We start from the raw sequence: 12,734 nt of genomic DNA on the forward strand, positions 1-12,734 counted from the left end.
AGGGACTCATAGCAGCTGTTTGAATCCTCCCTGTGGTTCTGGGTTAACCCAAGACACAGCATAATGTAAATGCAGACATCAGAAGATGAACATAATGCCAGATGGTAGGAATTGTGGCAGCTATCAGCTTGATGGTAGGAATGTGCAACAGTAGCAAGAGCTGTCTTCTATGCATATTACCAATCTTTAAGCTCCATTTCTAAATTGTCTCCTCCTCTGAAGCAAAGAATTTAGTATAATTTACTAACATAGTAATGAGGATGGTATCAAGTCTGTTTGAATACAAAATGCTTGTTTTCAGTCCAGCCTTCAAAACACACTGATAAACTCAAATAAACATGACATGAAAAACAACCCCAGCCACTTACTTTTGCTGCTCCTATTTGCTCTTTTCGAAACTTCTCCAGCGGTGCTATTAGCACATCATTAGCATTCTGGATCTGCAATGTTAAACATAAAGGATATCTTCTTAATACGGAGTATTTGCAGTAAGTGGACGCACTGTAACTCTGCCAACGTGCAAGACTGAAAAATGCATGTCCGAAACATTCTGGTAAGAGCAGAAGGCAAGTAATTCTGTTTTCTTTACACAAAGCAGACAACACACATGTACACTAGTCTACTATGGAACATTTTTATGAATAATTAAAGCAAATTTAATGGAAGATGCTGTAAGTTTCTCTCCAATATGCAGAAGGTTTTCTGGTACTTTACTTCCATTTCTTACATCTTGCCTAAAATCAGAATAGAAAATGAAAACTTTCAGGAATATATTCTGGCAAAACAAAGAAGATAAACACGTGAATACTGACAGCACTGACTAAAATAGTCTGTGTTTATGGAATCTGAAACTTTGACAGCTGAATCTTTTCAGCTATCCCTTTGGATTATAGACCTAGGTACACTGAGCAGAAGACAGTGAGGCAGATAACTCTAAAAAGATAAGTGGGCACTTAAAATAAATAATATAGATTGGGTTTCTTCACTTTTCTAGTTTTTAAACTAATTTAAGATGTCCTGCAGCTATTTTTATCCCTTTAACCTAAACCAGAGTTCTTAATGAAACACAGTTTTCCCCTCTGGCCTCTGTTTATTTAGTGTAAATCCAGTCCTGGGAACTCCTCCCTGAAAACCATTCCCAGCAGCAATCACCAAAAGCAGTCTGTAGTCATTTGGGACTGGAAACACACAAGCAGCAGAATACAAATGGCAGCCAAGCCATCATGCCACTCTCCAAGAAAAGGAAGCATAATTTCCCCATGTGCCTTTTAGAGACAGCAAGAATAACCAATTAAATTGCCTTTGCTGATGAAAATCAGAGAAACTAATACCTGTCAACATATCAGAAATAAAGTACAATAAAACACATTACAATATTCTATTATACAGGCAAAACTCTGGGTTTTTCCTCCTTACCAGTAGAGTCTTTACCAGCACTCATAATTTGGGCTTTGGCAGGTTTAGTGGTCTGGGCAAAGCTAACATGTACCTAAGCCAAATGTGAATGAATACAGTTCTTGTGGTTCTTCCATAACAGTAATTGATAAGTTACATTGTCAGTTGAGCACAAAAACTTCCCAAAAGGCTGTAATAAAAACCATATAAAATAAACCCATTGGAATACAAACACACTTTCTTTCTTCCCAAACCTAACATTACAATTCAAAAGACCACAGAATCACCACATCTCTTAGCAGGGCAAAGTTTTAGGAGAAGCTGAGACTCTCTTTGATACCCTTTTGAAGTGAAGTCCAAGACTCCAATGGCAACATTTGAATGCTCAGTGATACCATGATCAAAATGTGCTACGTTTAAAAACAAAAATCAGGCACAAAGGATGAGGAGGAATGTTTTCATTGCATTCAACACCTTCCATCAGTACCACTGGACCAGACTACAGTACTACCTGACTCTCCAAGTGGATGCTTCCCAATAATATATAGATTTTTAGCCATCATCCAGCAATCTAACTGGGACTCAACACCTTTTACAAGGCAAAGTGCATGCACTTAGCAAAAGATAATTTCATTCCCAAGCAACACTAAAGCAGATGAACAGCAGTGCAAAACTTACATGACTTGCCTACTACCAAGCAAAATTTCAGTGCATATGCTTGGAAGCAGCAGCTGGAAGTTTTGATAGTTTACAGAGCATGTACATGGCTTTTAGCAACACACACAGAAACCACAAATAATTGCTGGAGTCACTGGTACGGAAATGTGGATACAATTTTTTTTTCACATCCCAAACTAAGTTTTCCTCTGCCCTTTAGATTCATTGCTATATATGTCACAGTTCAATTAGGGGAGACAGATATATATTATTAAGTAGTATTAAATATTATTAAGTAGTTACTTCTGATACGAGTCCATTCTAGTCCTGCTGCTAGTCACTGCCAGTCAAACTAATCCTGTGTGGAGCTGAATGGCCCCTCCCTTGACTCAATGCTACCATGCACATGCAGCCTCCATGCCACACCAGAAGACATCACTGCATATATTGTCCTCTTGGCAGCGTTAAAGTGACTGAAACACAACTCCTACCCATCTCACTCAAAAGCTGCTGCAAAGCAAATGAAGTATCTTGGAAAAAGAGAATCCTCTTTCAAACACCATGGAAGAACACAGATATAGGAAGCATATGGAACTGAGAGGACTTGTCTGAGAAGTCAGTGGCTTTGCTGGACTGAACCACAATGTTATACTCCCACAGTTATACATGAAGTGGGAATGGACAGCAGCCATTGCCAGGCTTTCATCTAGACAGGTCTGGGCCTCTGAATAGATCTGCTAATTCACATCAACAGAACACACTGCAAGTTCATCCCTGGGCTGAAAGGTTATACTGGCAAGAGCCTTGTTGTGACAATTCATCTCCCAGCAAAATTAGGATCTAGGCAAGAAATAGGCTTTGGTTTTGGAGAGGGAGAATGTGGCAGCAGAGGACCTAAGAAAATCCCAGCAGATGCATTTCAACAGCCACTATTACAAGATGCAGAACGCTCCACTGTGTGCAGACTTCCATCACTTTCCCCAAGGTTGGGCCTAGCTTTTGGAAACTGAAAATTATAGAGAAAGAAGAACTTTTGCCTTACATATTCACTTATTAATTTCCTTTCTTTGTCAATTAGTATCACTGCAACTACCTCACAGTTTCTTTCTTAAGGGTTACAAATCTGAACACAGTCCTCACCTCCTCCCCCCACTCTTCTGCGTCCCCTTTAAAGTAGCAATCCAATACTCCCACAACCATTTCTATGGAAATCTGATTGCTTTAGATAATCTGAAATTTTCACTGTGTGGTCCTAATAGAGTATCTTTTTTCCTGCCAAGATGATAATCTCTCTCCCACTCAGTTATTGTGCTAGGTTGAAATCAGGGACATTGGGAACAGGCAAACAATGTCAAAAAGACTGTAACAGCTTTTGTAAACAGCAACTTCAGAAATCCATGTTGTGTCTAAAATATGGATCTTACTCTTCCATGCTTATTCAGATTAGTCACACCTTTAGAGAAGTTACATTTTGTTGATCTAATAGTTATTGAATGTTACACAGTTCCAGTGCTGAGCATGGTTAATATGTGGCAGTCAATCAAATTACGTGATTGTTTCTCTTGTTTGGCAAAAGCAATGGTGTTTCTTTAGAAAAAGAAAAGAAAAACAATAAGACAATTTTAATTTAATGACAGTTCATCAGTCTTTTTTTAATTAAGACGCTAGACAAGTATTAGCAGACATTAATACAAGAATATTACTTTGACATTTGAGAGACCTATATTAGATACAGTAATAAAGAAACAGATTTTTCTAAACTAAAGCTTATTCAGATTTTTATCTTTGGTATATATAGTTCCACTTAATTCTACTTGTTGACAAAAGCATCACTGAAATAAGTACTACTAAAACCACCCAGAAATTTTAAAATATATTTGAAAAAGAAGCATTTAAAAATTCAAAATACTTTTTCTAAGGCAGTTTGGACAACTTATGAGGTTGATCATTGTTTGCATAACTGCAACATTCAATACACCTTGACAGTCTCTGAGACAACATGGTGAAGCCACTTAAGTTGTCTTTTCTGATTCATGATCATCTACTTTTCCAACCTATCCTCCACCCTCCAGGAGTTAGATGTAAAATTGAATTTATGCACCAATACTGAGATTAAACTGTAGTTTTTGCACATCACAGAGAAACTCCACATCTATACATGAAGACATTTTGGGCTAGCAATTTTTTAAACTTTTTTTAATAAAACTTTCAATCATTAGAATGAAGACTGTTAACAGAATCATAATTATTATGCAGTGTTAGAAAGGGAAGAATAAATTTCTTGCAAACATATCTGAACATTTCCATTTCTAGATTTTCTTAAATTCAAGTCAACATCAATGTTTTGAATGAGTTTTCTAATTAGTTTTCTGATTTTTCTGAATTTAGGAGAGTGAACGATATACAGCCTGTACATGCAGCATTCTTCTTCTTTTACTTAAACTGAAAAAGGTTAGATAGATTTATATCTAGGAAAGAGGGCAGGTTTAGATTAGATATTAGAAAAATCCTTTATTGGGAGGGTGTTGAGACACTGGCACAGGTTGCCCAGAGAAGTTGTGGATGTCCCATCCCTGGAAGTGTTCAAGGCCAGGTTGGATGGGGCTTTGAGCAGCTTGGTCTAGTGGAAGGTGTCCCTGCCCATGGTAGAGAGTTGGCGTTGGATGACCTTTAAGGTCCCTTCCAACCCAAGGCAATCTGTAATTCTACTTTGGTAGAACCAGTGGATATAAACAGAAATTTACCTAAGAAACATCAACACAGTTTCTAATTGATTTTTAAATACTAACAGCACAGACACCGAAATTTTAAGCCCTGAATTGTTTTATAGGCTTTTATCTTCTCCTTAGTGTCTACAGGGCTGAACTGCAATACAAGGACAGTCAATACCTTTTGAGCTTTGTATTTTCATTTGTAAGGATAAGGACTAGGTAAGTCACAGAAGGAACTGAGTTAACAGATTTACCAATTGCCAGAAGAAGACAGCAACAATTTAAGTGAGGAACATTTGCAGTAACAGAATAATATTAAACCTATCTGAAAGATAGCAAAACAATTTAACTACAAAAAACTTTTATGTTTATATAGTGTATCTTGAAAAAACATTTTTTTGTTCCAAAATCTGCTATGACTACTATTCAAGGCAACACAGAATGACCCCACTAACACATGGTAAATAGAACTAATTTCCCTGAAATACTGAATGGTTCACAAATTCTGAATGCTGACAAATATTAACTTTTTTCATGTCAGTGTAAGACTTTTAGAAAACACAAATTAAATTCATTCAAGGGAGGCAACAAATTTCATAGGTAATATATGCATAGTAATGCATTTCTAATTTAGAAAAGATATTTCTCTGCTAGACAAAAAGACATAATTTGAATTTAAATCTTTCCTCCAATTCCTAGCAATTCCTAACATCTGATCAAAATACCTCTTCTTTCAGTCTGAGGCCTGTATCAGCAGCTCCTAATCAATACAACTTCAAATACAACAGTTGAGAACAAATACAGACAACCAGGCTTTTGTACAACTTATGTATCAAATTGAATGTTATAAAGAATATAAACATGCCAAGATAAAACACTGGTCATGTATTTAAGTGCACACTTTCTGTTTTAGAAGTTAAAAAGTGCAAATATTACACAAACTTAATATTGTGAATTTCAATGCCTGTAACTACTTGACCTTAGCAAGACAAATATTTTTACAGCTTTGTTCAGAAAACTATACACAGACAAATCACATACTTAAAAACAAATAATAAACTTGAAGTTTATCTTAATATCTCTCACCTTTACAAAAAAAAAAAAACAAAACATCAAACAATATCTAAGCTTATGTTAATTTCCTAAAAACATCACTACCACTGCCACTTATTTAAAGTAAAGCTGATGTTAAAGGAGATTGAGAAGACTACTAAGTTTTAACTACAGACAATTAATAACATAGGGTGGACACTTCCATGTACAATATGGAATACAACATTCAGCTTCTTACCAAAACTGTATCAAGTGGTATTAATATATTGCCACAAGAGGATACTTATAAATCATGTACTAGTCAAGACTGGTAGTAGTTATACATATGAATCAAAGAATGGTTTGGGGTGGAAGGCACCTTAAAGATCATCAGGTTCCACCCCCTGTCATGGGCAGCAATGCTTTCCACTAGATCAGGTTTTTTCTCAATGTTTTCAAGTGAACTTCAATTTTCTATATTGCATAGTTTATGTTTTAAAATGCATTACTGTACTGTCAAACCTGAAGTGATTGTTTGTTAATATCATAAAAGATTACACATGAAAATATGCACAAAGGCTGCCTTTAGCACAGAAAGAAAGGCCAGTCTCCTTATGGAGTCCTCACAAAATATTAGAAGAACACAACTCATCTGAAGAACAACTGAAGAATTTCCGATGTTAGGTGTCCTCAGGAGCTTTTTCCTTTTGACTGATTACAGACCAAGCAGATAAAAAAGCAGCTAACCTTCAAAAAAGTCAGTCTTCATGAAGAATCTGACTCAGATCTACCATCTGCTTTTTAAACATAACATTGATATTCTAAAAAGTACACACTGACATGCGGTGTAAATATACATAGAAAACATGTAGTATAATATTATAAAATTACCATTGCAAACATAATTTTAGATCACTGATATTCTGAGTCAGAAAGGAGCCACAAGGATTATCAAGTCCAAATCTTAAGAGAATGGTCCATCCAGGGACGGAACACACAACCTTGGTGGTATCAGCACCAAGCTCTGACCAACTGAGCCAATCTTCAGAACATCTAATCATGGGTGAGTGGACAAACTAGATTTGAAAGTACTAGTGAGTATTGTGACTATCTTTGTGATCATTAACTAGATGCAACTTTGTCTTGTAAGTTGGGGAGAATATAAAATACTAGGAGGTCCTTTCAGGCTCTCTCTCTGTCCCATTTGGTAGTTTCCTCTGTTCCTCCCAAGTACCAGCCAAGGCAGAAGATAGTTACAGTTTGTAAGCAATATATTTTGGGAGTTCACTGGCAGGAATAAGTGAGTCAATATTATTTTAGAAATACTCCCTTGTACTATCTTCTTTTTTCTTTGCTATTTTTCAACTACCCACTCTCCTATTAAGGACAGTATGTAATTAAAAAGAATTAAGTTTAAAATTATTTCATTACATCAGCACATGAATGAAGTGTTTGTATAAACCACATTTCATTAACTTTATGACCCCAGCAGTCTCAAAGTTGAGGCATATGCTTTCTGGGCTGTTTCTACACGTTCCTAAACAGGGTTATGATGACCTCTGCTAACTTAGGGTACAACACAGCAAGAACCTTCCAAATACAGCACAATCACCCTCAAGCATCTTACCTTTTTTGTAGTAGCTCAATCTTTAAGGCAAAAAACAGTATCTATGGTACTTCAGCATTCAGAGATCCCAAGGTCCAGTACAACCTTTCATAAAAACCTGATTCTCTTGGAAGGAGGCACCAATACTCTTTGTGTCTGCAATGGCTGTGGAGCATAAGTTCCCTTCTTCCTCCTAGGAAGCCAAGCCTTATGAATGACCCTGAAAGCCTGGTTCTTTAAGACCATGCGATACTAACACTGGTTAACTTGCTTTAGGGCCAAGGAACAACAGAGAAGTATTAACTCTAAGACTTGGCATTAAGAAAATAGAGAAAGAGAAAACGTATTTTTGAGTTTAAGTAACAGCTATCACACAAAATCTGGAACTTCGGGTGTCCCCTAATAAATCAATTCATGCACTGCCAACAGCAAGATCTGACAGAGGACATTATCATTTCAGTAACAACACCAACACAAAGAGGCTCGAGGACTTACCGGGCAATTAACTCAGCCACTCCACATTAGAAGCTGAGCATGCAAACCAACAGAAAAAATTGGATAATCAGAAACCAAAAGTGCCTACCATCTGACTCTAGTTACTCAGTGCTGCTCCAGAACCATCTTATGCTACCCACAGGCAATATCTTATAGAAGCACACCAGAAATTCCCAAGGGAACAAATATTTAACAGAACTATACAAGATGCAGCATGTCTTATAAATGATTTCAAGCATCTTACAATTATTTTTTCTTAGTGGTTTGCTCATCTCTTCATGAACGGCAACCATAAGAAACAATTCTCAGTGACTGCAAGACTGGACTTTGTAGATATTGCTCAGGGAGCAACAAGACATGTAAGGAAGGCTAAAAACAAACTTAGATGAGAATACTTGCACCATGAATTTACAGCAGCAATTTTCAAATGCATACCAATAGTTCTTGTTTTGCATAATAAGGTAGGTTATCTATGACTTAACTTACCATTGCAGGCAAAAGAAAGTAAAGGTTGCAACAAGATTTCCATGCATTAAAAGTTTTTAAAGATGCAAAAATGGTGTTTGTCATGTTTAGATAAAGTATATTATCAACATATCAATTTAATACTTCTTTGTAATGCTACTTCCTTTTAATTATCTTTTTCACGTAATGTATTCATTGTCTGTGATTTCTCTGGAGGGAAAAGCTAAATAGTCATTCCAACTGATTTAAATTCCCCATTTGAGAATTTGCAGTAAGCTTAATACATCTTTCCTGCTTTATGAAGAGAAAATATCATTACATTTAAACTCCCAGAACTGTTGTTATTTTACAGTAGTTAAGTTTTAATGTTTGTATGCTAATCTGTTTTGGTCATAAACACAAGATTCTTGGGCATTTTTGGACCACAAATACTTCAAGCATGATTTTAAACAGCACCAAGAAGAAACTACTCAATTCCTACCATTTGTATGTGGACAGATATTGCATTTATAATCATCTTCCACTAAAGGGTTTGGTTCAGCAAACCAAATTTACATTTTAAAAGCTGATGCTCAAATTTTCCTGCTGAGCTAAGAAAGTGCAGTAGAACTATATTATCAATCACTCCAAGTAGGAGTAAAGTAAGAGGCTACAAACCTGCCACATGCCCAGTGAAAAAACTGCCTCTGATAACACGTAGTGGCAATGAGACATCTAATACATTTTATGGACAGCCTTAAAAATTATTTACAGCATATGTCACCTGCCTACAGAATGCAGATTTGTTTGAGGAGGAGTATTAGATGTCTTTCAAGCATTGGGAATTGCTGAAGTGAAATTGCTACAAATACCTTTATGTTAATTCTGGTTTACATCTTCATGATGCACAAAATAAGGGCTTAGAAAACATGGATTACTGAAAACAGTCATGTTCCACATATATGCTTCATGTAAAAAGTCAGATATTCTCTTCTCATAATTCTTTATTTTACTTCAAATCCCAAAAGACTGCTATATTTAATTTTCTTTAGGTAGGTGAATGGAGAAACGAGTTAAATACCTCAATTATTTGACCCAAATAAGACCAAACTGGATCTTTTCCTGCTACCATCATATTTAACAGATTTTTATAAACCTAGATTACAATAGGAAAACCATGTAATGGTAACCTTCAAAAATGTCTTTAAATTTTTAAAAGACACTTAAAATTTATTCTTTTTTAATAAAATAATCATACCAAAAATTACATTTATAGCACATTTTAAAATAAAAGATTAAAGAAAAATTGCATAAATATGTTTAGATGCTGTGATCCACAAATGATACCAATGTAAATGCAAACAGCCTTCTGGAAAAGCAACACAAAGTATTAAGAAGACAAACATGGAAATGGACAAATGAATAAGAGCAGTTTATAAGAGAAATAAAGAGGAGGGTGTGCTAGTATTTCCTAATAATCTCAAGAAATTAAATGCCCGGGGTCATTATCAAGACAAAAAAATCCAGCTGAATTATTAAAGGGCTTGGCTAATTTTATGACCATTAATAAACACACGGTAGTTGCATGTGTTAAATTGAAGGAAATCAGACCTTAAATTTTAAAGCATTCAGAGCAAGCACATAAGATGTCTGTCATCTCCCACTCACAGCACACAAAATGGCAAAGGAGTCCTGTGTTTGTTGGAACATTGGATAGTCCCCAGAAGAAACATCTGTGTACAAAAGGGGCCCAAATAAAATTAGAAAAGTTATTCTTTATAATGTAGTTGAAGGGGTAAGGGTAAAAATTCAAACATTAATATCATACAAAAATTACTGATTTTAAATTTTAACTTCCATCCTTCCCTTTGCGAGCCTGAATAAAACAACAAAAGTAATTCCACAGCTCTTCTCATGTGTCAAGACTCTATTCCAAATGTCAAACTCTATATCAAGTATTACAAGAACTGAATAAAGATGTAAATACTGGCATGTTGTAAATTAGTCTTCATGGGGAAATTAAGATGCAAAGAATGATACCAAGGGAATTGTCCAGACATGGATTTAACAACACTGCTCCTGCCCTCCCACAGTAACTTTTAACAAAATTGACTTCATTCCTCTCACAATGTACCTTGCCAAGAAATGGATTTGAATAAAGGGCCCTCATTAGCAATAAAAGTTTGGAGGGAAAGGCTGCTTGAAATTTGCTTTTCTGAAGTGCATGCAAGAAAAAGAACTTTGCTAGCATTGTCTGCACAAACCAGTCCCAGCCTGCTGGTCCTACTGCGTCAGCTGCTGCTCCGGGTTCTTCAACAGCAACAGAAGAATAAATTTGTAATGTCCATGCATGTATCACCCCGATAGTGAAGCTTAGGATGTCCTTCTCTGTCAGCTGTGGAGCTCACAGTGACTATTCAGACCTTCTCAACTTCTAGCAAGGCTCTGCAATGTGCTCTGGGAGATAGTATGTGAAAGCTGACAGAATTATGCAAGGATTATTAATGCTCAAATCCTTTTTACACTTTTAGCTTCTGAGCAAAATTTAAGGTGCTGGTGATTCTTAAATGCAGTCGTTATGTGCAGGAAAGTATCAGAATTATTCAGGGTTGCTCAGAAAACTCAGCAGGTATTGAGAGGATTACTACCTTAGTGACAGCAAAAAGTATTTAAGTTTTACTACTGATAGCACCGCACCACTGAACCAATCTGAAAACAAAGAATGTCATATCTCAAGCAACTTATGGATCAACAGAGTTGTAAACTAAATTCCTGTAATATTACCTTTATTAAGCAATCTTTAATTCATATTTTCAGGCCACAGCTGCACATCTAAAATAGGGTACCTTGATCAATTAAAAAAAATTTTCATTATAGCACAGTTCTAAACACTGAGTTTTGAACAAACACGACAAGCTACAGTCCTAGCTCCATGATTTAGTAATCTTTAACAGCTAGAGGGTTCATACAGCATGGGCTACCCTTCTTGTAAATAACACAACTCCCACTGTATGCTAAAGGCAAAAATCAGAACTCAAGATTCTTAGCATTCAAAACTAATACCAAAACTAGGACACCTGAATTCATGATGAAAATACCAAATGTGCCTGAGCAGTGCCTACTAAAGGACTTGCCATCACTCCTTCAGCTCAGCTACAAAGAGTCAGTGTCAAAATCTTGAAGGGCAAGATGTTTAACTTTGATCTACTGTTACATTTAATACAAAGAAGAAAGAGATCACTTGAAAACAGAAAAAACTTGGCCAATCTGAAGGTAAAATACATTTACAATGAGACTCTAAGATGTTTTTATCCACTAGTAAACTCTCACATTAATATATTTTGTAAAATTCCTGTTCTAGGTATTGACAATAAAAGTCCTAATAGAATGTCATAAGAAGTGCCTCATATTCAGTGTGTTCAGAAATTAGAAGCCAAAAGGCATCAGCTGGTTCTTCTTCACTCACTTCCTTGATGTGTGGGTTTAAGTAGACTGACTTACTCTAATGCAACATTAGCCATTACCAAATACATTTTCCTGAGTAGGCACCAAGCACAATGACACACAGCAACTTCCCAAAAGAGCTCCTGCAGTGGGTAGATGCTACAGAGAACCTGTTTGTTTATGAGTACCCATACACTACATGCACTGACCCCTGTAAGGTAAAATTCAAATGCAGAAGCATTGTACATCGAGGCATGTATTCCAGTATTTTTTATTTATGTGAAAAAATATTCACATCTTGCCCCTACAGGAGTTTTTAACGGATTAAGAGAAAGTAGTGGCCAGTAAATAAAAAGGTAAGGGGAAAGACCCAACTGACTTTTATATCTTGTAATTTATTGTAAAATACCACTAGAAGATAATATATAAATTCACTGTACCTTGGCTCCATTTCTGTATCTCCTCCTGTGCTTTTATTTCTTTTCAAGATATGCCAGTGCTTTCATTTCTCTCAAAATCCTTGCACATAACAAAGACCATGCATGTCACCTACTCTTTCATTGTACAAGGACACACTTCAAAGACTTGATTTCTCTGTGTCCCACATTCCTGTTTTTCCTTCAGTGGGCAAAGAGCTCAGTGGGGTTTCTGTAGCTACTGGCACTAACAACTTCAGCTGGAAACTGTTATGTGCCCCTTCTGCCTCCTCTCACTCACAGCCTCTCGTGTCTCTTAGACTTGTTTAGTTGCAACAGTAAAATTATTTTTTTCATAGACGGGAACATTTTATAAAGTGTTAAAGAATGCATTTGACTTTTTCTGATATATGCACAATTACAAAGATGACCAAAGCTACAGGTTTCCTCCTTTTGGAGGAAAAAACCTACCTGGTGATAAATGAAAGTGAAAAAAAGCCCAAAATTAACCAATTAACCATCCAACCCACCAAC

The 12,734-nt window shown here is 36.1% G+C and overlaps 1 protein-coding gene across 2 annotated transcripts in view; it reads right to left on the reverse strand.

Moving 5' to 3' along the window:
* ARHGAP42 (Rho GTPase activating protein 42) overlaps positions 1 to 12,734 on the reverse strand; it is a 140,115-nt gene that overhangs the window by 63,293 nt on the left and 64,088 nt on the right. For both annotated transcript variants that reach the window (XM_068181452.1, XM_068181451.1), the window contains one exon: positions 369 to 440. In XM_068181452.1, the coding sequence (XP_068037553.1) occupies positions 369 to 440 (72 nt within the window). The remainder of the gene's footprint in view (positions 1 to 368; positions 441 to 12,734) is intronic.

Source organism: Anomalospiza imberbis, chromosome 2, assembly GCF_031753505.1.
Source record: "Anomalospiza imberbis isolate Cuckoo-Finch-1a 21T00152 chromosome 2, ASM3175350v1, whole genome shotgun sequence".
Classification (NCBI taxonomy): domain Eukaryota; kingdom Metazoa; phylum Chordata; class Aves; order Passeriformes; family Viduidae; genus Anomalospiza; species Anomalospiza imberbis.